The sequence below is a fragment of the Polypterus senegalus genome, chromosome 7 (genome assembly GCF_016835505.1).
Source record: "Polypterus senegalus isolate Bchr_013 chromosome 7, ASM1683550v1, whole genome shotgun sequence".
NCBI classification, from domain to species: Eukaryota; Metazoa; Chordata; class Cladistia; order Polypteriformes; family Polypteridae; genus Polypterus; species Polypterus senegalus.
The window spans coordinates 38,778,091-38,803,943 of NC_053160.1; the positions used below are offsets into that span (position 1 = coordinate 38,778,091).

Genomic DNA, 25,853 nt, shown 5'->3' on the forward strand with positions numbered 1-25,853 from the left:
ATTGACCTTTGTAGTAGTATGGTGTTGTACCATGTTAACCATTATGGATGCAATGAGAATTCAAGCAACATGACACCTTTTATTGGCTAACAGAACAGATTACAATATGCAAGCTTTTGAGGCAACTCAGGTCCCTTCTTCAGGCAAGTTTTACTACAGAAACTGGAGTTCCCTTTTTTTATAGCATATGCATATCGTGATCTGTTCAGTTAGCCAATAAAGGGAACCGTTTTGCTAGACTTGTCATTTTACAATTCACCTTGTAAGAGGAAAACTTGTAATTTCTAACCCAGAGAAGTGGTGACTTTGCCTCAGTATACCAGTCAAAACTCATCATTAATGTTTTTATATTCTTATATAAATAATGTGAATGAAAGATGTGACTACCTGTATATGTCAGCAGCATAAGAACATAAGAAATTTGACATATGAGAAGAGACCAGTCAGTCCATCATGCCTGTTTATTTACCTCATCCAGCATTTACATCTGAAATATATTTGCCCTGTGCCACCAGAGATCTGTGTTCAATGATCTAAATATTTTCAGAGAGAAGAGTGTGGAGAGTGTTCAAGAATACAGTTTTCTTTAGAGTACCAGACAGAACATTATTATTTTGACATTTATTAGATTCATCAATAAAGTCTTCTACACATAATAACATAATAAAATGAAGGTTAGTTCACCCTATATAGGCTGCTAAAGTATTGTCATGTTTATACTCTGATTCATTACGTGCACTTGGATAAATGACTCTGTTTTTCCACATTTGCAATTTAATAATTTGCATTGTTACTTCATCTTCTTAATTTAATATGATGTAGCACATACTGAGTATGCATTAAATATTGTACTTTCAAATCAAAGAATGCTTTGGCAGTGCTTCACATATGTATATACTTGTAAAGGAAAAGCACAAAGGAACACCCAAATATTTTACTAAAAGGAAAAAACAAGTAAAAAGTCAGTTTCTTTTATCTGCCACCTTGAAACAAACGGCTTACTGCCCTAAAATAGTTGAAACCCCACCCATATGCACATCCTGTTTGAAGCATTTAGAAGCTGAAAATCTCAAGTTATACCTTGTGGCTGAGATCAAAGGTGATGAAATTTAATCAAAATAATTAACACGGTATTTTATTCTTCAGACAATTTAGAGTGTATATTTTCGTGCAAACCATTTGATTTTGTAAGCCATTTGGCAATCCGACATAAAAACAGATATTATAGGAATATGAAACCAAAAATTCACAATGTTTACTTTATATGGTGCCTTTAATGGAGAATACAATTACTTTTATTTGATATGCATAAAATGTTCAATCACTTGTGAATTAGATCAACTTGAACTACATTGTTTTTTTTTTGTGATCAAATTTTTAATAATAAAATGAAAAAAAAAACAGAAGGGAAAGGAAAGCAGTAATAATGGTATGCAAGAACAAAAACAAAAGACAGCCCCCACTGGCGCCCACCCACGCCACCACACTTCTCACCTCCTGAGATGGCTAATTCGACAGAAGCACAGTAAGAAAAAACAAGAAAAAATTGACAGGTAAATTGGCACACACACATGCAGACACATGCAGACACACGCACACACACACACGCACACAGGAGTGCAAAAAGTAATGGGAAAAAAAAAAGAATGGAGAAAGGTGGACAGAAGAAACTGCATAATGGAGCAACCACAACCTGCACTTTACTGACTGAACAGCTTGAAGGCAGTTGTCAACATAGAACTGGAAGATTTGTTGATCTGAGATGCGGAAAGTAAAAGAAAGATAAGATTATAAAATGAAGACTTCCGGAGGCAGAAGGGACAAAGGCGGGAGATTTCCAGCAAGAGGCTAAAAGCACCTTTGCTGCAAATGGCTGCAGACATTAAAAGCCTCCACTGGGAAATAGAAAGGGAAAGTGAGGAAAGAGCACAAAGGTCTAGGAGGAGAATTTGAATAGACAAAGGAATGGGGAGAGAAAGAATCATGGAGAGGGATTCAGCCACATATTGTCAGAACATGTGGAGGAAGATGCCAAGAACTTTAAGAGGGCAAAAATGTCATAGGGTTTTAGTTCTAGTCCCATTAGATGACGTCTCTAGGGGGGTAGAGTACATTCTGCAGACAAACTCAAATTGTGTGTACTGATAACTAGGAGTTTTAGAGCAATTTTGTAATGCTTGGAAAGAGGTTTGCCAACACAATGTAGATGAAGAGATTTCAGATATGCTCAGTTTGACAGAATAAGCAGTATCTGTTTTCATCAGCCACATTTAAATTAACTAACAGTTTCTTTTTTAACCCTACTAGTCAGTGTCTTGTCATGCTTAACACATTGATTTTTACTGCATTAGTGTGTAACACAATAGTCATACTTTTTATATAAAGAGGTCTGTTAGCCAATTAGACATTATTGAGAATGTTCTGAGGGAAGCTTTGCAGAGGTGGGAGTAGAAACCACAAACTTATGAGAAATGGATGAAGCAAATGAATTCGTGGAATAAACTGAAAGAGAGGAAGAGAGGTGAGTTACTGGGCACAAACCTCAACTAAAAATAGAAAATGTAGAAATTGACACATATTGTTATAAATGCGTAGAATAATTCTGTAATCTGTCTCCAGACAAATTTCTGACCCATTAAATCTTGAAATTTTGTATGAACCTGTCTTATGTCCATGGAAAGTAATAATAAATAGTATATATTCTTGGCAGGAATATTTGTATATCTTTAGAAACACACTGCTGAACCACCTTCCTCAAAAAAGAAGTATTTAACCTCCCTTGATTATGCTAAAAATGACATTTAGGAGATGTCATAAGATTAAGTCTGTGGGTCTGGGGTAATGCACATATCAAACACACTTGATCAATATACATATAATTCCTCAGTCAGATCCTTAAACATTTTTTATACCATCCCTAAATAGTTACAAAATAAACCTTAGCCATTAACATGTAGTAGGTTTAACAACAATAAACTCTGAATGTTATATTTTTCTACAAATGTCCTGATTTCCCCACACACTAGGATTTATTTCCCATCACCCTCACCATCGTCAACATTTTCCATTGCCAAAGGACACATTTCATCCACCTACTAAGTTCACCCAGAGCCGCCCGTCTCCTGAGGGCAATTGTAAGCAATACAGCCCTAAATTAGAGCTAAAGTATTTAAAGTGCCAGACACTTATGAGTGCTGTTTCTTTTATAATACATAAGGGGCTTCAGTACTTCTAACATGGGCTTCTACCTATTGATGAGGAAATCCAGGGGTTTATTTTTTGACCAAGAACAGGAACCTCAGAAACCACAATTCTCCCTGATGACACATCAAGTAAATATACAGAGAGAGAATCATTACTCCCAGTTGAGCACAGCTTGCCTTCCTTCACTGGCCTCTGTGCCCTAACTGTTCTGGTATCCTGATAGAAATGTCTCATTTTTGAACATGTTGTACTCAGTCAGGGGCAATGCACAGGCTGTATATAGGAACAAAATATCACATTCAAGTTTAAAAAAATACTTTATTTTCAACAGGAGTAATTCATTTTGCAACATTATTCAATGTGGATGAAAAAAATGGAATGCAATTTACTGGCCCAGTGGAAGACATGTTTGGCTATACTGTTCAACAGTTTGAAAATGAGGAAGGTAAATGGTAAGTTATTCTTTTTTTTCTTAAATAGTAGCTACCTAGGTGCATGTATTAGTCAGTTACTTTTGCTGTCTGCAACAAGACCTTAGCAAGTAATGTTTTTGGTCTTAATAAGACTTACAAAGCACCAGTGATACTTATAATATGGACCACCTGTAATGCATTTATTATTCACTTATGTGATTAGGGCTTAAGAAGTTTTTTTTGTGTGACATAGTGTCACCTGAAGGAGGCACTGTTGATGAGAGAAGTTCATAGTGCTGTGCATTTTAAAGAATTAAATGGAAGTCCCAGAGGCTCCAGGCGGGTGCAGGTGCACATAGAAACAAAGACTGATTGGGATGCTTCCTTATTCACTCATTCACATGCAAACATGAATGGATTGGTCAGGTGCTTCTTTCACATCTGGGAGCAGGTGACTACAGCACCTGCACCTGATCAGTGCATAAAAGGGATGGAAGTAAGAAAAGAGATTTAAAAGAGGAGAAAAAAAGGAACAGAGGTTAAAGGAAAGAGAGAGTGAGAGGCAGGATCGGGAGACGTGCTGTTTGGGATGAAGGCAGGTGGTCAGGTGTGAGTTCCAGAGAGGGAAGCGTGTGGCCAATGCTGAACAGGTGTGACAGATAGGGGGCACTGTCATCCCCTTGAACCCTCAGACCAAACGCCAGACACCAGGTAAAAGTCCAATAAGTTGACTTTTTATTAATATACAGTGCACAAAGCACCCTCCTCTCCACAATACTCATATAAATACACCACAATACAATAATCAATAATCACTCCACCACTCCCAGACGCGTTGCCACCCTTCCACCCAGCTCAGCTCGACGTCTGGGATTTCCCATAGTCCTTTTATATTCCCTGACACGGAAGTGTTTCAATCCTTTAGTCCATGTGACCTCCTATCACTTCTGGGTCAGATAAAAAGTCCTCTTCTTCACCCCGGAAGTACATCATTTCCCCTGTCACTTTGCCTACGACATACTTCCTGTTTATAGGGTACATACGACTCTCTGGGCCTCCCTGCAGCGTGCTCTGTTGGCCCCTGTGGTATCCAGCAGGGCTGTAAAGGAAAACTCCACTGTCCATGATTTCCTGCTGGTATTCAGGGCGCCTCCATGCTGCAGGGAGAGCTCCACCTGGCAGCCTGGGGGTATTGGCCAGGATGACAAGCCGGCCATAGTCCACACAGTTCTGAAGATGATCATTCCTGCTGAGCACCTCACAGAGCAGGAGTGACCCATGCGATCAAAGTAGAGTTCTGCAGATGCTGGGGAATGGCAGCGAGAGTAGGAGCAAAGAGCGTGGGGTCCCCCGTATAAGATCAGTGAATAGAAGCGTGGGACACAAGTCTGGTTTTTGATGGCTGACTGAGATTGTTGGTGGGCATCTTCTCATGCTGGAAGGTCCTTACAGGATAAGCAGAAGAGACACTAGATTTAGAGAGTTACGCTGGTCCTCATGTTTTGAGAAGAATACCCACCTGGAGTTTAAACCTTGATTTTATGGATTTATTTATTGGTATTTTGTTGGACTTTTAACCAATACTGTTCACCTTAATTCTTTGGTTTATTTATGAAAAATTGTGGCACTGAACTTTTTGAACACTTTATTTTTTTAAAAGTACTTGAAGAACTTTATACCTGCTCTTGCTGACTGTGTGTGTCCTCATTTGCCTGGCTCATCCTTGGTTTCATTATAGACAGTTCCAAGGACCTCACCAAGACCGTCACAGCAGTATAGCACATTCTGAACTCAGAAAACAACTGGGGGGAGACAGATTGTATTAGTTACAAATTATACACACAGGATTTAAAATAACAACAATAAAAGATACAAAAATAATAACACTAGAGCTTTTCTGTACCTTAAACAACAACGACATTTACTTATTTAGCACATTTTAATACAACAATATAGCTCAAAGTGATTTATAAGATGACAAAAGACAGTTACAAGAAGAGAAAACGATTAAGATTAGGCAATATATATTAAAGAGTAAATAACAACAAAAAAGTTAATGTCAGACAAAATAAACAAAAAAAAAAAACAGACTGGGAAAAGAAAACAAAATCTGAAGGGGTTCCAAGGCCAAATAATCAAACAAATGGCAGATCTCTTTTTAGGCTGCAAGGTGGCTGATCTACACCCACCATAAACACTCATGCAACTCCAGGCTAGACCCCTTTCCTGCACAACAACTGTGGCCACTCTTCCTCACGATAGGTTTGTCCTCGGCTAACACTACTCTTCCAACTCCAAGTTCATTGGACCTGGGTCCAGTAGTCTTTTTAACTCTCATCATGGGGGGTATTTCTAATCTCCTTTGAAATAATTTTAGGCCACACATAGCCCTATAGAACTCCTGGGACAATCCCTCCATAGCTCCCTCTAGTGACTCTATATCTACGTTTGATAAAAGAACCAAAAAAAAAACAACCCGCAGGGGACCTCACTACTGTAGTAGCTTTTTCCTACTACCAGTTACAGGAGTAGGGAACGTATAAATCTTCATTGTATTCGTGTCCCTAGAATAATAATCCCTAGCTATTAAAGCCCTTATTATAAACTTTTACCAAATTTTACTCCAGGTTTTGAATGTGATCTCATTTTCAGCCATAACAATTTATGTTTTTTGATTAAATTAAATTAATGTAGAAACCCAGAATACTCTAAATTAAGGGGATAATTCCTGGATGCCCTGGCAGCCAGCAACAAGGATAATTACATGTTGCACTTAATTCCTTTTGCAGATTTTGAACTTTATTGTTTCATTAGTTAAATAGCAGGCAAAAAGGAGGACTGGGGCCTCAGCCAATTCCTAACATCTGGCTGGCAACAGACTGCATTGAACAAGGTGGCACATGGCAGAAGAGAGTGCTGCAGGAAATGTCTAAACAGTAGGACCCATACTGGCTAAAGGAGGGGCCCCAGACCCATGGAAGTGGATAGGCACTCAACGCCCATTTGAAGTGTTCATTGCCACTGTGAATGGTGCCCCCCTGTACAAATTCTATGACGACGTGTAAGAATGAGTGATTTGAAAAGAAATTGAACAAGATTTTTCAGGATGTTAGCAAAGTAGTGCTCAAACCTTTACTTTCAGATAGAGGTCATTAAAGAATGCTAAAAATTCTCTGACTCCGGCGTAAGCACACAGGTCCATGGCAAAGAATGACAGGACCTGGCTATATACTTTGTCACACACGTGTGCATGGGAAGCAGCTGAAGGGCTTAGGAAATATTGTTTATACATCTGCCCAGGGGGGGGCGGGGTGCACTGACGCTCTTTCTGAGTTCTCTGCAGGTCTTACCCGGGAAATCCCACCAGGAACCGCCATTTCCAGGAAGGACACATCACTTCCGGTTCCGGCCCCAAGAATGAGGTCACTTCCGGTTCCGGCCCCAAGGATGATGTCACTTCCAGTTCCGGCCCAGAGGACGACAACATTTCCGCCCTCTGTGCTATAAAGCTCACTGCCTTGGCTTAGGCAGGCAGTTCTGTTTTGGACTCTGTGTTGTAAACTACTATTGCAATGCCTCAACGACTTTTGCAGCCGGGAAACCGTAATAAACGGGTGGCTGCCCCAAACCTTTCCGCGTCTCTGGTCTCCACTTATTACAACTTAAAGGATAACTTCAAGTTATTTCTTCACAAACATGGTATATATTAATAAAGTAACTATCTATCTATCTATCTATCTATCTATCTATCTATATGCATTTGCTATCTGAAAGTGTGTTCTTAAAACTAAGTGTTTTCTATAAATTTAAAAAATATGCTCTCTGTTCTGGAATTTTACTGGCGCATGGAGGTAAAACTTAAAAATTGACCAAATATGCCCATTTTTCAAGCCAAGACAGCTGTTTAGTATTGATCCGTGTTTCCGATGCATGTTTGTGACAACAAAAGGGATTTGGAAATAATCATTTTTTCACATATTTCTGGCACTATTTTTCTCGTGATAAGGATATGTTTTCTATTGCTTGTGCAAATTCTCATGTAAATATGGAAGTTAATCAAAATAAAACAATTCACGTGGCATGAAAAGTTTACTGTGATTTGGTGTATTGGGAGGAAACCCACCACCCCATGGGGAGTGAAAGGTTGTTTTGCAGGGAGACTTAAGTGCTGAGCTATCATGCACAGGTGGACTTCTTTTAAAATGGCCAAACCTCATAATACTGGTGCTTTTTTCTTCAAAAATGACATGTATAAACGATGTGTGTGCGTAATTGCTGATCAATACATGACAACTGTCTTGGCTTGCAAAATTTACATATTTGGTAAGTTTTTAAGCTTCTCCTCTGTGCCTCATAAACTGCAATGTAAAGTGTGGGTGAGATTTTTTTTTTTTAATTTTTAGAAAGTTATTAACTTTAGAAAATAATTTCACATGGCAAATAAATATATACCATGTTTGTGAAAAAATAACTTTGACTTGAAAAATACCAAGCTTCTCCTTTAAGGATGAAAAAAGAGCTCATTTGTGGTTGGCATTTCTGGTGTTGATCCCAGACTCTTTAAAGAATCCTAGCCTAGTGCTGCAGTATTCAAAAAGTGAGCTGTTCTTGTCACTAGAAAGAAGAATGAGTGTAAAGCCACCTCAGGTTAACTAACATAGAAATCTAGGATCAGTAAGAGTGTTGGGGTGAAGGCTCTGTGGCTGAAGAAAGAGAAGCTAGGGTGAAGACAGAGAAACAGGTGAAAAAGTGGCAGGCAGTGTGGTGTATTCACACTTTAAACCGAGAGGTTATGGGTTCAAATCCCACTGATGACACTGTGTGGCCATAAGCAAGTCACTTGACCTGCCTGTAGTCTAAAAAAATTTAACCAATTGTATCAAAAATGTTGTAAGTTGCCTTGGATAAAGGTGTCAGGCAAATAAGTAAATGTAAAACTTGAAGTAGACTGCGTTGAACAAATTGCAGATGTTGGGACTCCAAACAAGTGGAAACCCCTTTTCAAAACTATTTTCCTTACCAGAGTGTCAAAACAAAAAACAGCAGAAAGTGAGTGCCGGTGCACTGGCTTACAGGGAGCCCCATCTTCCTTGGCCAAAAAATGCCACTCAGAGCTCAGAAGAGGCAGAGCTCAGATCACTAATCTAGGTGATCACTCATCCTCTCCTGCTGACTGCATACTGCTGCAGAGATATTGTCAGCAAAAGCGTCCCCTCCTGCCTCGAAGTGGTATGAACGGGCTTACCATGAGCCTGAATGAGCCTTTCGGGTGATCCTTACTCGCACATGCGTGATAACTGCTTTGGAGGAGCTGGATGGGCAAGCCTAGCCAAGGAAACCTGTAAATGGAAAGCCTGAAAGAGCAGCTGGTGAGGTTGCTTTATTATATGAAATGTAAACATACCTAATTTAACACATTTTTATACAATTTGGCCCAACGCTGACTTTAGAGTCATGAAACATAGATCACTGTCCATTTACAGTAAGTACTGTATATTAGTTATATTTGAATGTTACAGTGTTTTTGGCCAGATTGTAGGGCTGTTTGCAGAGTATGGACTAGGCAACTCATCAATGTGTCCTATGAATGCTGCCACCCCCTTTGCTGGGGAATCCTTTACCAGACAGCTGGAGTCCATACCCCCTATATGTGCTGTCTGTGTATGATTGACTTAGAGAGGAAGCAGATTTGAAGCTGGAGATTTAGTCAGTGGGTATGCTACTTATGGGGTCAAATGTCATGTGAATGTGTAGCTGCACAGTTACAGCTGTAGCCAAATAAATATCTCCAGCCTTCATTCACAATTTTTTTAATAGGTGTAGAACCATATATGGTGTACTTTTTTTTTTTATAACTGTGGTTCCCACATAATTGCCAACTCAATAAATGTGAGCATAATATGCTGTTAAATGTGGTATTCAGATACCAATGGATTGTGTGCTGTTCAGATAAAGCCTAACTATGACTAATAGTGTAAGTGTCTTTAAATGTGATATAGCAGTTAATGCCAGGTGTATATAAAAAGCAAGAAACTGCATGTTAGAGCAGGAATGTAATTGAACTTTTTCATTTAAGTTTCAAATATTGGTAAATGCAGCATTGTCAATATTCTGATGTTTCAGAACAACACATGTTTCCAGATGTTGGAGGGGAAGGTGTTAAGAGTATGGACAAACACAGGCTTTGACAAATGATTTACCATTTATGAATTGAGTTATAAGAATATTTTGTTACTATCTGTCAAAATAAGCTTGTTGAATTGTTAAAGGAGGCTTGAGCCAAGTCTATGCTACAATTCAAACAGCTAATATCGTAAATGAGAATGACAAGGAAGAATTCTTTTGCTCTGCATTTTCGTGTTACTGTTAGTTAACTCTCTGTATAAGTCCTGGTGGACCACTTTCATTAAATCAAGTGACAACAGTTAATTGATTGTCAGAAAAGGGAAGTTGAGTTAAAGGGTACACAGTAAATTCTAAGGAACAAAACTAGAGTCAAAACAAGAATTTTTCTAACAAAGAGAGTGCTCAAAAACTATAAAACAAGAAGAAGCTTTGCTGCTACCCAAAGAACAAAAGAACAGGGCACAGGAGGATTCAGAAAACACTCTGCAGTCTGGCAAAGAATTTACAGTATCTGGTTTTTATTTTACTGCGGTGGGCTCGCCATGCCCGGGGTTTGTTTCCTGCCTTGCGCCCTGTGTCCAGCAGACCCCCGTGACCCTGTAGTTAGGATATAGTGGGTTGGATAATGAATGGATGGATTTCTATTTTATTAGTGAAATTCTTTCCATTTGAATTCAGAAATTTTAAAGATAGTAATTAAGCTTATTCAGACAAATGCAATAAAGGCCAATTAAAATTTTATCTATTTTTATTATTCTTATTAAAAAGAAGAAGAAAAGGAAATATTTTCAACAGTTGTGAATTTTGCAAGCACTTCTGGTTGAAGAAGCATTTATTAGGGCTTTGACCATAATCTTCGAATTCTTCTTTTTGAGCCTCCTTGATGGATTTGCTAGCATGCTTCAGATCATTATAGTGTTGAAAGGCATATTTTTAGTTCGTTTTCAATGTTTGGATAAATGGCTTCACGTTCTAATCAAGCACAATTTGGTATGGTGCAGAATTCATAGTGGACTTAATGAATGCAAGATGCTCAGAGCCCTGAGGCAGCAAAGCAACCCCAAACCATAATATTTCCACCATCATGCTTCCCAAATGATATGAGGTTCTTCTCTTGAAATGTCTTCATTTTGTGCCATACATTTCTACAGTTAATGTGGCCAAATTTCTCCATTTTTGATTCATCCTTCCAGTGCATTTTGTTTCAGAAGGCTTGTTCTTTGCCTAGATTTTCAATGGCAAACAGCAGTCCTGCTCTAATATTCTTTTTGTATAGCAAAGACTTTTTCCTGGCTCACTTTTCATGATATTTGAGCAGTCTTTTTCTGATTGTAGATACAGTATTTGCACTTTGACACAACTTTTGCAGGAGTTACCTGCTGATCCCACAATGAAAGTTTTGGGTTCTTGGAGACTTCCTTTAGTATCAAACTGTCAGTTCTTGGAAGGAATTTTCTGGGCTGGCAAGTCCTGGAAAAAGTAGCAGTCATTTGAAATCTACGCCACTTGTAGATGATTTTCCTTACAGTGGAATGATTGACTTCAAATTATTTTATGATCTTTTAAAATCCCATGTCAAACTGCAGAGGCTTCCACAACCTTCTTTCTGAAGTTTGATCTTGGCATGGTGACACCACAAATGTCAGTAGCATAGGGAACACCAGACCCTAGGTATCTGCTGATTAAATAAGATGGAATCCCCCTACATACTTCCAAGGGAGGGTGGGATCATTGACACCTATTCTGGAATACCTTTATTTAACTGGGCAAAACAGATTAAGAACATGTTTCTTATTTACAACTGTGGCCTGGAAAGGGCAAAGCCTTATTAGGGAAATGGGTGGGGGGGATAAGAAAAAAAAAAAAAACATATTAAGAAAGATACACATATACAATATAAACGAAAAAAAAAAAAAAAGCAATGATAAATAAAGAAGGAAATGAAGCAAGAAACAGTAAATAGATTACATGTTTACAAAAAAAATGTCATAAAAATATTATATAAACAATAAGAACATTGGAGCAACAGTGAGTAGAGCAGCAGTGAATTGGAGCAGCTAGCCTAAGTAACAGCGACACACATCTTTATAATAAGCTGAAATCCGTGATTGGAAAACTGATTTAGGAATGAAATTATTCAGTTTTAACATTTTCTGCAGGTCATTCCAGTCTCTAGCAGCAGCGTTCTGAAAAGACGACAGGCCAAGTACAGAAGTAGCCTTAGGAACTGTCAGCAGAATCAGATTAGCAGAACGAGTATTATACACAGAAGAAGAAAAGTGTAACAATTCCTGTAAGTAAGGAGGGGAAAAACCAAGGAGAGTTTTGTAAATAATCATAAGCCAATGGACTTTACGGCGGTGTACAATGAAGACCAGTTGAGAGAAGAATACAGGGTACAATGATGGGTTTTGAAAGGAGCATTTGTTATAAACCGGATGGCAGAGTGATAATGAACGTCGAGCTTCTGAAGCAGGCCTTTGGATGCTGATCTGTAAATAACATCACCATAGTCAAACATGGGAAGGATTGTCATTTGAACCAAAGTTTTTCTAGCAGATGATGTAAATGCAGAACGCATTCTATAAAGGAACCCAAGTTTTAATTTGATCCTAGACTTTAGATTGTCAATGTGTTTTGAGAAAGACAGAGTATTATCCAGCCAAATTCCCAGATATTTATATTCAGTAATCTGGTCCAGTGGTGTCCCGTCAAGGGAACAAATACCTGGAGAGCTTGATGGAATATGACCTTTTTTACCGAACCACATAAGTTTAGTTTTGGAAATATTTAACTGGAGGTGCAAATTAGAAAGAGTCAGTTGCAAACTATTAAAACTAGCAAGACTGTAGCAGGGGAAGAACCTGTAGAGTAAAGAATTGTGTCATCAGCGTAAAGATGGATAGATGAATCTGTTACCGAATTAGCAACAGTATTAATATAAATAGAAAAAAGTGTAGGTCCAAGTATTGATCCCTGCGGGACACCATTGGTGACTGGGAGAGGCTGGGAAAGGAGTAGTTGAGATTTCACGGACTGCACTCTATCAGTAAGATAATTGGAAAACCAAGACAAGGATTTGTCAGAGATACCTGTGTCATGAAGCCTATCAATAAGACGCTTATGATTGACAGAGTCAAAGGCCTTGGCCAAGTCAATGAAAATAGCAGCACAGTACAATTTAGAATCCAAAGCAGAATAGATATCATTTAAGACTTTAAGAGTAGCTGTTATACACCCAAACCCAGTTCTAAATCCTGATTGAACAGGTGATAAGATGTTGTGTGCTTCCAAACAATCAGTGAGTTGACCATTTACGAGTTTTTCCAAAACCTTGGAGATGCACGGCAAGACAGAAATAGGCCTGTAACAGTTGGGATCTGACCGGTCACCACCCTTAAAGAGAGGGAACACTAACGCTGACTTCCAAGCACGAGGAATACCTGATTCTAATTTCCTTACATCTGAAGTGGTGATAAATGTAGTTATTTTTTCCAAATGACAAATCCGCATTTTTGTTAATTTAGATAATGGGATTTTATTTATTTTGACTATTATATGCCATGTAAATTTTTATGCGTCATGTTTTTTAAGTATATTACCTGTATCAGTTGGCACTGTTTGCATGAAATTCTAATGTGTGTCTGTTCCAGTATTTTGAAAAAGTAGATCATTTCCATTGGGTGTACTTACTTTTTCACATTACTATAATTGGATTCAACATTTCAGTGTAATGTAACAATGAAAGGAATGTCTAGAAGTAGAAACAAAAGGTACAGAGAAAATAAACATGCATAGTTAAAAATGACAACTTCACGGTCAGGCAGGAAACTGCCAATTCGAGAATGTCATTATCTGAAGGTCAAGGGTAGGAGGTGTGTCACAAATCAGGAAATATTAGGATACAATACTTTCTAAGAATGAGATAATGTGGTTCAACTTTCAGTTTGCTAGTATTTAGTGTTCATATTATTTAAGGTACTGCATATAAAGGTTTACTTTAAAATATAGACAGCCATTTATCTAGAGCTAAAAAAATATATGTGAAAAAAAAGCAATTGCCAAAATGTCTTTTTATCATTTATTTTTATTCTGGTCTATCTTGTGTTTTTTATTCTTTTTAATTCGGCATGTGACAAAAAAATCTCTTTTACACCTACCATTCCCTTAAATAACAGATTTTCATTCTTTCATTAGGGTTTTGATTGGGTCTCCTTTGGCTGGACAACCAGCAAAAAGGACTGGAGATGTTTATAAGTGTCCAGTTGGCCAAGGCAAACCATCAGCCTGCATTAAACTTGAGTTACCAGGTAGAGACCAACATTTTTTCACTGATTTATTTATATTTGACTGTATTTCCTCTTGTAATAAAATTAATCTTTATCTTACTTTTGAAAAAAATTAACCTTTAAAGATAATTATGCATAGATTTTCATTTTTATATTGTTGCATCACATTAATGTAAGCTTTGAAGTGCAATAGTAAAGAAGCCTTCTATACCAACACCATGGTTGATTCATGTAGGTAGTAGAAGTGTTTTCTTTAAATTATGAGGTTGCCCTCCTCAACTCAGCATCACAGCCAGGTTAGCTTTTATTTAATAAACTGTAAAACAATAGGTAAACCATTTACCTACATTCCACATATTAAAAGAATAATAGAAGAGAATGTTGAACATAAACTCATAATATTAATTCTGATATGGGGAAAATATCAGAGGTTTAAAAGAATTAATTGTATCCGTTCTTACTTGCCCCAATATGCACTTCTTGCTCTGGTTCTCGGTTAAAGAGGGATTGCTTACTATCCTAGAACTTATATGTATTTACATGTTCCTAGCAACTATTTGGAATATAAGGTCTATCTAGAAAAAGTGGTTATAATTTTAAATGGTTACCACCCACAGATTTTTCAGTTCCACTTTAATAGTTTAACACTAATGACTGACATATCTGGAGAATGTGCTACAGTAGCTTTTCTGTGGGATTGGACGGGATGTACAGTACGAGCCTTTGGCACCCAATACTATGTTTGCAGTTCACTGGTTTTCCTTTCTTGGACCACTTTTGATACGTGCTAACCATTGTATACCGTGAACACCACACATGACCTGCCTTTTTTGAAGTGCTGTGACCCAGTTGACTAGCCATTACAACTTTGCCTTGATCATAGTCGCTCAGATCCTTATGCTTGCCCATTTTTCCTGCTTCAAACACATTACCTTCAAGAACTGACTGTTCACTTGCTGCCTAATATATTCCACCCCTTGACAGGTGCCACTGTAATTAGATAATTAATGTTATTTACTTCACTTATCAGTGGTTTTAATGTTGTGGGGTGATACGTGTATTTCACCTTTCCCTATGTTTTGTTTTGCTCCACAATTGTTTAGGTTAGACAATGGGAAACAGCCCAAGGGATTAGTAGAATCATGTGATTGGAGAGGTGCATTAATGAGGCAATGTAGGCCACTCAGGGCATGACTTCTCTGTCTCTCTGTCACTCGCTCTCAGTTCACTTTGTCTTATAGCTTGTGACCCAACAGGACATCTCATGGAGAAACCAGAAATTGTCCTGGTAGTTATATGGCTAGACCATTCATGCCTACTGGATCAGATCAGATTTTTATAAACAATATATTAAAGCATATATGAGGCTTAGAGATTGTCCTATTTAAAGGTATGAGGGATGAATCTGTATGATTTTAGGAAGATGTTTTTCTCTTGACTTCATCTGATTGTAATCTTTGTTTATACAACGTGCTGTTTTGCAACAAGTATGACACAATCTGGATGAGAATGGGCACATCTACATCTGAAGTCTCACTTCCCTGAGAAAAAACTGTGATTTTCTCTCCTTGCTGGGGAGTTGGCAGAAACACAGGTGCTTAAGTACCTCAGGATATTTACAAAAGATTTTGTTAGATTAACATATAAATTTATGCAGCAGCGGAATATGGATATTATACAAGACATGGACAGTGGAAGTTAAGCATGAGTCCATAGATAAAGATATTTATTTACAGATAAATATGTGTTTGAATTTACAACTATAAATGTGTGCTTTGTGTATTGACTGAATGAATGAGATTGACAGTACAAGCAGCTAAAATAAGGTTATTCTGTAGATCTGGCAGAAGGTTGATATCAAAAATCCAAATGAGCCTTGGAGTGGAGTTACTGTACTTCTTCCTTGAACTGTAGAAAAAGCTGTTTCAGCAAGTTAGGGCATCAAGTTAGACCTCCCATTATGATGAGGGGCTAGTTGGAAACCCTGAATGAAGACTATTTCAAGGAATTCTTTAGAAGAAATCAGGGAATATTATCAGGAAAACCGATTTCCCTTACTGCATCCCTTACTATGACATAAAATTGACTGACTGAAAATCTTTGAGTGATAGTGTCAGTTTGTTTGGTCTCCTCCATTTGTCTTCACAGCAAGAATGCTTTGTAAAGGATCAGCTTGTTGGCTGCAGCAGCTTCTATTTAAGGCATCTGGTTACCAGAGTATCAACATTAAACAACTGCAGCCGTCTGTTCATCTTCCTGTTCTCTCTCTCCCCACTTAATCATATACAGGATTAAGGGATCTGTAATTATCTGTTTGATTAATTAGCAATCACATCCAGTTCTGTAATATGTAAGACATCACAAATTTATGAAAACAGTTTGTCACAAATCCAGTTTCTATTGTCTTAAACACACACAAAAACGTGTCACATCATTCAATAAACATGATCATGGATTATTGAAGGAACACGACTTCTGATGGTGAAACTCTCTTGGGCCACTGTGTATTTTGGCACTGCCGTGCCTCAGTTTTTAATAAACCATCCTTACGTCTCAATGGCAACCCCATTTCCTTTTCTCCTTGACCTCTCAAGGCATTTCACCTCTTTAAAAATATGAAGCACTGTCCAGTCTAATCTCTGAGGATGAACTTTGTTATTCTCGCTCCTGTTCCTAAAACCTGTAATGTCTTTTTATCCTTTCCTCTCCCTTCACATGTTCTCTACAGCTTTGATAATTCTCTATCCTCCTTGATTCTGGCCTCAGCAATACACACGCTCTCCAGTGCGAGGCATCTTACAAACCCTTACCTATTAATTCTGTCTGGCAGCATGATCTCCCATATGCAACTGCTCTTTCTTTGAGACCAGTTTTCAGGAATATTTGTGCCTCCTCCAGAAATATTCAATTTAAGATTATTTATCATCTCTACATAACCCCTGCAAGCCCTTTACTGTGGGTCTGGCTTCAATTCCAAATTGCCATTTATGTCAGGCAAATATCCCAGGCACATTTTTACATATGTTCTGGGAGTGTTCATTGGATTTTGCTTTTGGGTCATATTTTTCCTCTTTACTCACTGCTACCCTCTTCATTAACCTTACAATCCTCATATCTACCCTGTACTGAAGCTCTCTTGTCTAGCTGTCCACCCAAATGAGGCATGACTGATGTCAAGTCAGTTCTAGCCTCTCGCTAGAAACTGGTTGATCCCACCATATTGTCCTCCCTGGGAAGTTTCTCTTTTCAATCTCACTCTTAGTGAATTTTCAGCAGTGGGGTTAATGGCATGCCAACCCCAAATATTGCTAAATGTCAAATTGTGATGCAGTTGATCTGAAGACAGTGGCCTGTGATCTTTGTTGCCACTCTCCTAATCTTCTTATCCCCATGGATTGTTGTCTGGATACACCGCTCCCTCATTGGTGTGTCCTAGCATCTTATGTTAAAATATTTTCTCTTTATCTGATTATGACTGTCAGAAAGATGGCGATACTGAGTGGGTGATACAGGTTTTTTTGTAGTCTTGACTTTTTTCATATTTATATTTTGAGCTTTATTGTTGAATATTTATTTTTGTGAATCCTGCATTTTTCTTGCTAATCCTCAATAAAAGAGTTGGTTAAAAATACTATAGTGAAACAGTCCCATAGATTGACAGACAAAACTGTGTTTAATTCCAGAATTTACAACAATTCCTAATGTTACTGAGGTCAAGGAAAACATGACACTTGGAACAACATTAGTCACAAACCCAAATGGGGGATTTCTGGTAAGAGAAAACATTTGCAAATTTTATTCACATCCCTTTATAGATTTCATTAATCTTATTGAATAATGGAACCGGTAATAAAAAATTTGCTTTTTTCTTAGTCTGAGTTGGCAAGATAGTAGAAAGCAACGATTAAACTGTAAACCATAATGAATTGTGTAGCAGTGAAATGTGTTAAGATGTTGATTTTTTTGTTGATTTTGTTAGATGTAAATGTTGATTTTAGCATTTGTACTGCATATTTCTTTGTTTAAACTGGCTATCAAAATTCTAAACACCCTTAAGCAACTAAAGCTTTAAAATTGCATTTTTTATTTTATCTAGTCAATTTTTTTAATTTTTTACTCAAAATTTGATTCATTAGAAGATCTTAAAAAGGTGAACTTAAGGGTGCCAATTATCATGCTTCACATTCTTCTTCTTCTTCTTTTGGCTGCTCCCGTTAGGGCTTACCACAGCGGATCATCTTCTTCCATATCTTCCTGTCCTGCACATCTTGCTCTGTCACACACATCACCTGCATGTCCTCTCTCATCACATCCAGAATCCTGCCCATCCTCGTCACACCCAATGCAAATCTTAGCATCTTTAACTCTGCCACCTCCAGCTCTGTCTCCTGTTTTTTTTGTCAGTGCCACTGTCTTCAACCCATATAACATAGCTGGTCTCACTACCATCCTGTAGATCTTCCCTTTCACTCTTGCTGATGCTCCTCTGTCACAAATTACTCCTGACACTCTTCTCCACCCATTCCACCCTGCCTGCACTCTCTTTTTCACCTCTCTTCCACAATTCCTGTTACTCTGCACTGTTGATCCCAAGTATTTAAACTCATCCACCTTCAGCAACTCTACTCCCTGCATCCTCACCATTCCACTGACCTTCCTCTCCTTCACACACATGTATTCTGTCTTGTTTTTACTGATAATAATCATTATTATGATGATAATAACCATGCTTCACCAACAACCCAAAAAAATCATTTGAAACAAAACTCCTAGACATCTATAAAATGAACATAGCAGACACGGCACTGATGCATCTCTCCCATGAATCCACATGAGGTTTTTCACATTCTCTCCATGTTTGTAAAATGTGCAGGTTAGGATCTTGTCATGAAGTCTAGGTGCTCTAGTCTTGATAGACTTAATGGAAGGAAAGTGAACAGAGAATGTGCGGGGTGTAACATATTGCAAATGTTATTGACAGGAGCTCTGGACATGTGAATGGTGTAGGTATACACAAAACACTTTCCTTCATGCCATACAGTGAAAAGAGGATGAAATCACTATTTAGAGCAGCTTACTAAATTTCACAAACTAGACGATATACGTGTGGTTGTTTTACAACTCTTATTTTTTCCTCTCCTTTTCTACCTTGTTAAAAGCTATAAACTATTTTTTCCATGTCAAGAGCTAGTTGTATTTTTCCAAGCATTCTTTAAGGAGTACTGTATGTTCAAATTCAGTTCTTTCATATTTATTTTCTCAGAACCAAATATTTAATCATCCGGTTTTGTTTCCCACCCTTCCCACTATTGTTTAGAAGTAACCAAATTAAATTTAAGCAATACCCTTCAGTTGCAAAGGGATAATTTACAGTACCCTAGTGACTAATTACACTGTGCATATATAAGCCTTAATTTAATGAATTAGAGATTACAATTTTTTTTTAGTTTTAACCATCCATATTCAAGACTATACATATAATTTCATTGATGAAGGTAACCCTAGGGCAGGGGTTGCCAACTCCAGTCCTGGAAGACCACCGTGGCTGCAGGTTTTTATTCTAACCCTTTTTTTAATGAGTGCCCTGTTTGTGCAGCTAATTAACTTCTTGTGAATTCATTTTAATTGATTTCTCTTTTAAGATTTGTTCCTCTGATATTCTTCATTGTTTCTCCGAATTGCTTCATTTGTTTACTTAAATGGCACCCAAACAGAAATGAAATGTGACGTGGGGGAGCAAACAGAAGACCAACTAAGTCAGGGCCTCAAACTCCAACCAGTTTCTCTCCAAGCAGCTGCTTAATGAGGGTCCGATTCTTGTTGTTAATTAAACCCGCTATTTAATTCCATGGCTTGTTGCTGCTCTCATTGTGCAATAGCAGACATTTCCAAAATTGTTGACTTTCTCTTTTCTAGCACTGATAAAATATTTTGTGGACCTGAGCAGATCGACATTCCTGAGACCTTCACCTTTCTTTATTTTCAGATATTGTGTGATGGACACCAGTTGTTTTACCGCATTTTGTATCTCATTATTGTTTGGCTGATAATTAAGGAAACAGAAACAATTAAGGAATTAGTTCAAAAGAAGTTAATTAGCAGTAAAAACAGGTCACTCATTAAGAAAAGGGTTAGAATGAAAACCTGCAGCCACGGTGGTCCTCCAGGACTGGACTTGGTGACCCCTGCCCTAGGGAGTACTACTCTCCCATGGATCCACATGAGGTTTTTCACATTCTCTCCATGTTTGCAAAATGTGCAGGTTAGGATAACTGGCAAGTGGGCCCTGTGCAGAGCTGTTTCCTGCCTTAATCTCAGTGCTGTCACAAACTGGCCCTCTATGTCCCTAAATCATATAAAGTGGATTTGACAATGTTATGTTATATCTCATTTTTATAGTCATTTTAAAATCAGTGCATTACTATTTTTAAGATTGATGTCCAGTATTTTAGAATAATCACAATTATAACATGTAATCTATATGTCTTTATTTACTAAATTCCTGCATAAGCTTGACTCTTAAAAGAATATCTGTGCCCGTCTAACCGTGTACTTTATTTGTATAGGCTTGTGGACCATTGTATGCTTATAGGTGTGGAAGCCTGCACTACACCACTGGTATTTGTTCAAATGTCAGCTCCTCTTTCAAAGTCATTAACTCTGTTGCGCCTGCTGTGAAAGGTAAGGAATGTCTTTTGTGTGTTTTGGAAAACACTAAATATACAACAAGATAAATGTGAGCAAAGATGTAACCAAAAATTTGTAAACCTTTCTGCTAAGTTGTCCTCATTGCCAATTTAGGGAAAGGATTTTATCCACTTCGTCCTGCCGTTACCCGTATTGGCTCACCTCGCTGCAATGTTTGGACTGATGTAATGTAAACATCCTTTAAACAGAATGCTTTTATGAGGATGATGTGTCTAGTGACCTCATCTACACTTGCATGAGAGCTCTCCGGTCAGATAGTTCAGTTGTACAAAACTAAACTCAAGGCTTACCCTGCAAGCTTCATTTTTCATCAAAAAGAAAATAGTTTATCCTACAAAATACGAAAAAGCCAATTTATTTTCTTATAAAACCAACATTACTGAAGAAAAAAGGGTTATACAGATTTATAAATGTAGTGCAGCAGCATACTCATACTGTGAACCGACACAGATTTATAAAAGATGGCAGCAGGCCCAGAGGTCGGTGCACAGTAACAAGCCAGCAGGGCATGCCAGGATGTGTAGTCCAGCAGAGCAGCCCTGCCGGGGTCACTGGGTGCCACGAGAGGGCTCTGAAAGGAGACAAGCTCCCTATTATGGATTTCCATGCAACCCGGAAGTGCTTTCATTGGGCAGTCACCCTGGCACCGGAAGTACTCCCGGGTCTGTAATAAAAGGGACTGCACTCCCTTATTCAAGCAAGTCGGAGCTGGGAGGTAGTGGAGCAACGCTTCAGTGGAGGAGGGTAGTGCGTTAGGGAGAAAGGAGGTATTGTGAGAGGAAGACCTGTGTTTGTGCTTGTGTTACATTTTGGAGGTATTTCTAATAAAAACCTTCCATTATTTGAACACGGGACTGTTCAAGTGTGTCGTGTTGGGGTTTGGGGCTTGCTGACGCCCTGGGTTTATCACAATGTATAGAAGGGAGGAGAGGAGAAGTGTTATAAGGCAGCGCCAACCCGTGGCTTGGGGAGGAATTACAAGTGGACAAACCCTGAAGTTGTTTCTTAGGCATGCATGTGTGACATTAGAGAGGGACCAGGTAAGGACTGTAATTGCAATTATCACAACATGATACAGCACAGTGGAAAGGCAGTACAAGAGTAACATAAATTGTCATGACGTTGAAGGTATTTGAAACCAGTGGGGTGGCGTGTGTGGCATGCCCTGGAAAAGCTACAGGCAAAAACACAGAAATTAAAAGAAAAGGAGTGCAACATGAGTGGAAATATGTTATGTTAGAGCTAGAGGTCAGAAAACCTGGCATTTGATAGAGTGTCTTGATCCTGCGTCAAAATGGAGCCCCTACGTTTTAAGGTTGAACAAAAACTTAGTTAGCATATGGCTGCAGCCATCACCAGAAGTACCTCTGGGACTTGACAAAAAGTGCAACAGAAGGGAGCTTACACATAAGGCTTAAATGAATATAGATTTATGAGGGGAGTCGGGACAAGCAAGACAATAGAAGCCATACAGTGTGGTAAGAGAAGACAGGAAAAAGAGACCTTTTGTAGCACAGTCTAGAGAGGCACCCCGTTTAAAAGTCACAGACTGGGAATCGTATCAGCAAGGCCCTTATTTTGCACTACAGGTTTAAGGGGAACTTTTGTTGTACTGTTTATGATATTGACCCCTTTGTACAGTATATACTAATATTCATATTTCTGTAATAAGGATGTTGTATTTTGATCATTTAGATGTCATGGAATTATTCTAAGTTTGGGGAATAACTCAAGAGTGGCTCCTTTCTGTCTGCAAATTAGCTGGCAAATAATCCAACTAACAAAAGCTATCATCAGGAAAAGAAAAGTAAAAATGTCCATTTTACAACATTCCTGGAGAAAAGAAATCTTGAGGAGCCATCTGCTATAAATACAAGTCACAATTCAGGTGACATAAGATACCTGGTTGCACTCGCACTTTACCGCCCCATCCTACAGTGTAATCTGTCACGTGTTAAGACTGATAACTGTAGTAAAATGTAACAGTTCTGTTTCTGTCACCACAGTAGCTTGGTCAGTGACACCCAGCACCATGTCATGATATCAAGCAGAAAGAGAGAATAGGGAAGGGTCACAAACAGCTGGTAATGATGTTTCCATACTTTTACTTAAAGACGTAGCAACGAGATGTTACAACAGAATGAGCCCAATCTGCAGCTCTAATAAGGTTATGCAAAGCTAAAGTTATTAGGTTTTTATCTGGAATGTAAATGTTGAGACCTTATATTAGTGAATTGAGCATACCATAGTTTGGGAGTGCTAAACTAAAGGGTCTGCCTCCTGCAGTAGATTTATTTGTCCTTGAAATGTTTATAAGACCTCCACCTTGTAATCATAGTATATGCCTTGGAATGTATACACTAATACATTTGTTAAATAAAGAACCAAACCTGTTAGCACTCAGAAACATCTTTAAACTGACAACATTTTCCTTGTTGTTTTTCCACCTACTTATTCCGTTACATGACTGTGGCATGCTAATTCTGGAGGCATTCAGGGCAAGGTGGTACAAGTATATGGACAGGACAACAGTCACATTACAGGGCATACAGTATTCATTCATATCTGGCAATCAACTTATCTTGAGCATTTTAAGGATGTGACATAAAACCTGAGCGCCTGATGAAACACCACATAGATTTCAAAAGAACATACAGACTTCACACTGATAGTACTGAGTTCTAAACTCAATTCCCTGAAACTTTGACTTAGTTGAGTTAATCAGTGGTAGATGTGCTACCCGTCTAAGATGGGTGGAAATCTAAGCCACCAATGTAGACCTCAGAGATAATGTTTGCAGTACACCATGCAATGCATATGTCTCTGTTATTTGCCATTTGGAAAAGGGTTTGTAAAAGCAGTGCTAAAGTTTGTGTTGCGCCATCTACTGGAGTTACAAATACAATACATTTTGCTACTAAAAATGTTTATGATGAGCCATCTTTTGGAATGACAGAGATATAGAAACCAGACAAACACACAAACACTTTTTTAAGGTGTTTTCTTGCATCTGATTAAAATTTTATATAAATATATTAAACATTTCATTGCAGTGTTGTCTAGTGCATAATGCTCAGCCAAAGGTACCACAGTGTAAAGCTATTTAATGCACACCTGTGTACAGGTATCACTATTAATATTCTAAACCTAAATTAATCTGATATACAGTGCGGAGCAAAAACTTCCGATAATGATACCTCTGCTGCAATATGTACATATACTTTGTTACATGTTTTCTTGAAATAAAATAAGATTAAGGAGTTTATTAGATAGCATTTGATAGATATTAATATAGTATGTTATTAATAAGTGCAGAATCTTAAATCAAGGTGCAGACATTTATTTTTATCTAAGTTACACATTTTGCACATTTTAAAAGTATCTGGCACTTTATTTTACGTTTTTAACATCCACTACCTACCATATTCACCATAAAAGCTTCTTCATATTTATTTGAACATGTCTGTTTAGCAAAAGCTAAGATAATGAGTGGTACAGTATACAGTATGTCAGAGGTTCCATTGCCATGTTTCAGATATGTATATCCACTTATCTTAGTGTATAGCAAAATATTTCAGAACATTTCCACAAACAGACATACAATATTAAAGTCCTGGAGTGGTTGAGTCAGAGTTCACATCTTAATCCAATTGACAATTTGTGGCTGGACTTGAAAAAGGCTGTTCATTACTGATCCCCATGCCCGATAGATACCTTAGCGGTTTTATAATGCAAAATGGGGAAAATGGCATTGTCCATATATGCAAAGCTGAGAGGGAGAGACCTGTGTATCTACTAAACACTGACAGGAAAGAGGTGAAAGTCAACTATGTTTTGTGTTTTATATTTGTAATTCATTTTGATCTATATGCAGAAATAGGTTTTCTGTAACACATGTAATATCTAAAAAAAAATAATTAAAACAAAAAAGGGCTACAGGAGCATGTTAAGGATCATGGATGACACAGTGGATTCCTTTAATATGTGGAATTCTATTGATTATATGTAATAGGGATGCCTTTCAGAATCTTCCAGTGTCGACAATGGTCATCATCAAGTTTCCTGTCTTTAGACATGGCTGAGGCACCATTTTCTCTGTCTTCAGCTACTCTCTAATTAATATGTTATATAAAAAACAAAAGAAACACGGACTCAGAATGACCCAATTTGTGTGCTCTTTGTGTTCATATGTGTATGTGTGTTGATGTTCACGCATGTTCTTATGCTTTCCTTGTTGTAGATTGGATGCATTTTTTTGTTTAGAAGTCTCATTAAAAATGTAACCCATAGCCTTGAATACAATTAATGATTATAATTTCAGTTTCCATCAAATTAAATTTTATGGTATGCTTGTATTTCAGAATGTAAAACTCAGCTTGATATAGTGATTGTTCTTGATGGCTCTAACAGCATCTATCCCTGGACCAGTGTTATTGATTTCCTGAAAAAATTATTGGCTAATATAGATATTGGGCCTACTCAGTCACAAGTAAGTGTAACTACTGAACACATTTGTAAGCACTACGCTGTTGTCACATAACTATTATTCAGACTGGTCCATTCTTTACAGGTACTATTCAGCACTGTTTAGAAAATACTTGTTAAGTCCTTACCACATTGATCTGGTAATGAATGTCATGGGATAAAAGATCAATCTCCCTGGTGCAGTTGTTTTGCTGATGACATTGTGTTGTGCAGCACCAGACAAGAGGAAGTGGAATGGAAGTTGAAGATAAATAGGAAGAAGACAGAATATATGAGGTTAAATGATGATGGGTTTCAGAGGTTAGCCTGCAGGGAGAGCTATTGAAAACAGTGGATACATTTAAATACCTAGGATCATTGGTAGCCCAAGATGAAAAACTAAATGCAGAGATAACCCAAAATAACAACTGAGAAAAGGTGTCATTTCTTTTGTTTGACTGAACAATTAAGGTGAAGGTTAAAGGTACAGTTTTTACGACAGTGGTAAAGCCAGCTATGATGTATGGAGCTGAGACATGAGCAGTAAAGGGAACACAGGGAAAAAAGTTAGATGTGGTAGAAATGAGAATTTTGAAATGGAAGTATGAAATTACAAAAAGGACCAAACAAGAAATGAGACAATCAGAGG

The 25,853-nt window shown here is 37.9% G+C and overlaps 1 protein-coding gene across 1 annotated transcript in view; it reads left to right on the plus strand.

Moving 5' to 3' along the window:
• The window catches only part of itga1 (integrin, alpha 1), a 165,531-nt gene that overhangs the window by 12,321 nt on the left and 127,357 nt on the right, over positions 1-25,853 (plus strand). Inside the window, exons 2-6 of the mRNA XM_039758094.1 lie at positions 3,536-3,656; positions 13,941-14,053; positions 17,716-17,804; positions 20,599-20,713; positions 25,102-25,229. Coding sequence (XP_039614028.1) covers positions 3,536-3,656; positions 13,941-14,053; positions 17,716-17,804; positions 20,599-20,713; positions 25,102-25,229 — 566 coding nt within the window. The remainder of the gene's footprint in view (positions 1-3,535; positions 3,657-13,940; positions 14,054-17,715; positions 17,805-20,598; positions 20,714-25,101; positions 25,230-25,853) is intronic.